The following is a 3,092-nucleotide window of genomic DNA, read 5'->3' as shown; positions in this document are numbered from 1 at the left end:
TCACCCACAATGTACATACAGACAATGTATTACAAATTATAAATATTGGAAAATATATTCTCAGGATAATTTCCTTCCATTCTTTAAGGAGATATTGTTGTAAGAAAAAGAAATCACTAAAATTTTAACTGTGATTTCCTCTACCTATTGGATGACGGGATTATTCTTCATACTGTGCATTTGAAAAACATTAAATAAATGTATATTCCTTTCATAATTGGAAAAATTATAAGAACTGCAGCCCTAACCAGTTTGGCTCAGTGGATAAAGCATCAGCCTGTGGACTGAAGGGTCCCAGGTTCGATTCTGGTCAAGGACATATGCATGGGTTGCGTGCAGGAGGCAACCAAACAACGCGTCCCTCTCATCATTATGCTTCTATCGGTATCTCTCTATCCCTCTCCCTTCCTCTTTGAAATTAAATAAATAAATAAATAAAATAAAATAAAAAAAGAATGAATTAAAAAAGCACAATTGCAAAATGATTTTTATTAGATATCTGAGCAGGTACAAAACAGGGAAGGGCATATATCACAATCTTAGGTTCTATTTTCCAGCTGTTTTAAACCTACTGGTATTGTTCCTAGAAGCATAATGTACACTAAACCTCAAGAAAAGATAACAGGTTTTTCTCATATTAAAAAAAAGTATTAGACCACCTGCACCCTGTAAAAATATAAAATATTACTGTATCAGTCAGAGTAGCAGGAAGAAACAGATGGCACAGCAAAAGGGGCAACTGAAGGGAGTATAATCAGAATGTGGGTAGGAAAACAGCAAGAGACAGTGCCATACTACTGCCAACCTGGTGCCAACATGGAGAGAGAAGGGGTAATAAATACTTTATCTCCTACTGCCTTCTGATCTCCTGCTGGCACCCTCCATCAGCTGAGTTCAACCAGAAGCCAGAGAAGAAGGGAATTGCTGTTGTAATCCGTAAAGGGTGAAGTAGATACACAGGGGTAACAGAGAACATCTAGCATGGTGACATTAAAGTGAAAGCAATTCTACAATTTTACTGTAAATATTTTCAAATTTAAAGATTCTACTAGAAGAGTACTAAAAACACAAAGTTTTAGATAGCAATCTTTGGTACTATGGAATGTATGGATAAAAATATTCATTATATAGTATTTTTATAATAGCAGAGACTTGGAAATAATCTAATTGCCACCCATCATTAAGTTATTAGATTCCTACACAAGGGAATACTATGCAACTGTTGAAAACAATACAGATCATTACTTATGGATATGAAAAGATGGCCATACTTTTAAAGTGTACTATTCATTCAGTAATATTCATTAAGCAGTTAGTATGTGCAAGGCCTTGTGCTAGGTGCTGGAGAAACAAAAGAGAACAATCTGTCGATTTAAATCTGTTATGTTAACCCACTAAATTAACAGTGATTTTAAAAAATGACATCTAATAGTGTTGAATTTAAGGAGGGGGACACTCATATACTATTGTTCAGAGTAAATTGGTAAAACATTTCTGGAGGGCAATGAGCACTTTTTATCAAAAGCCTTAGAAATATCCATTTCATTTGACTCTGCCATTCCATTTTTATGAATTTATTCTAAAGATTCTAAAGAAGGGAACAGAGATGTACACGAAAAAATGGACCAAACAGCCCATAAATAAATTGCTTGGGAGGAGGGGTACTTAAATATTAAACAATAGGGACTTCAGTAAATACAATTTATGGACCTAAGGCGGAATAACAGGAGGCTGTGTTTAACCTGGAAATTGTTTAAAATGGAAAAATGTCCAAAATATATAAGTGAAAGTGTTTAAAAAGAGTGTTACTCAACTGTCCCAAACTTAAATCACTGAGTGTTACTTCACCTTCACAGCTCACATCCTTAAGGATCCTTTCCTTTTTTAAAATATGTTTTTATTGATTTCAGAGAGGAAGGGAGAGAGAGCTAGAAACATCAATGATGAGAGAGAATCATGGATCAGCTGCCTCCTGCACGCCCCACGCTGGAGATCTACTGGGGATTGAACCATGACCTCCGGGAATCGAACCATGACCTCTGGGAATCGAACCATGACCTCTGGGAACCGAACCATGACCTCCTGGTTCATAGGCGGATACTCAACCACTGTGCCACACCAGCCAGCCTCCTGAGGGATCCTTTCCACTCTTACCTGAGCCTAGGAACTCATCCTTTCTTCATTATAAAGAAAATAAGTCATCGTCGGCCGTCGGTAGACGTTAGGTTGGCAACTGTTTGCAATGTCCTCAACTATTTAATCTTAGGGACTGACTAATGCTCTCAAAAGAGAAAATACATATTTCCGAAGAGAGTGTCCATTTTTTTTTTTCTCAGTGACCTAATCTATCAGGAACTGCTATTGGTTTAGGGGGGGCGGGTAACAGAAAGACATTAATGCCTTCAAAAAGTTCAGCCTGGTGGGAGGAAACCAACAATAAGCATGTACACAGACAACACGCTCCAGCCAGAGTGTTATTGTTGACTCAGAAGACGGCCCGCTATGTCGTGCCTTTCTCGCAGCGGCAGTCTCGTTCTTCTCCGGGTCACACCACACACCCAATCTCGGTGGACGGTACACGAGAGGCTGAGCCGCGCACTGGATCACCCGAGTGCAGCGGTCTTCTCGAGCGACTTCGGGGCCGGGCCAGTGAGAAACTGGAGGTGATGTCTCTGCAACACACGGGTCAGTCGCGAGGATGCAAGAAGCGTAACTCCGTGCTGGCCGCCCAGCAGCTCTTCGGAGCCGGGGACATCCCGGCCCGGGATTTCCCGCCAATCTCAGTGCCACCTTCTCCGAGGCCCCGCCCACCACCGAACGTCAGAGCTCGGAGGGCGGGGAAGCGTTGGGCGCCTATCGATGTCTCTGGGATAGAATGCTCTGCCCTGCGCCTCTGCCGTCGAAATGACGTAACTTCCCTGTCGATCGCCGAGCGGTAGTTTCGGCAGCGCTCCCTGATCCGCAGATTTGCAGGAGTAGCCGCCAGCCAGGGCCGCGTCGGAACCATGGTGCGTTGGGTTCCAAGCCCAAGGCAGGGTTGGGGCAGAGGTCCGCTAACTGGCCGGTGGCGACGCGCGTCTCCAGTCCGTCCT

At 42.5% G+C, this 3,092-nt stretch overlaps 1 protein-coding gene across 1 annotated transcript in view; it reads left to right on the top strand.

Moving 5' to 3' along the window:
- The first annotated feature begins 2,863 nt into the window (after window positions 1–2,863).
- Window positions 2,864–3,092, top strand: part of PSMA1 (proteasome subunit alpha 1) — a 12,782-nt gene continuing 12,553 nt past the window's right edge. The window contains exon 1 of the mRNA XM_006773192.1: window positions 2,864–3,008. Coding sequence (XP_006773255.1) covers window positions 3,006–3,008 — 3 coding nt within the window. The 5' untranslated portion in view covers window positions 2,864–3,005. The remainder of the gene's footprint in view (window positions 3,009–3,092) is intronic.

The sequence above is a fragment of the Myotis davidii genome, unplaced genomic scaffold, assembly GCF_000327345.1.
Source record: "Myotis davidii unplaced genomic scaffold, ASM32734v1 scaffold946, whole genome shotgun sequence".
NCBI lineage: Eukaryota > Metazoa > Chordata > Mammalia > Chiroptera > Vespertilionidae > Myotis > Myotis davidii.
This window is presented reverse-complemented; position numbering and strand designations above follow the sequence as displayed.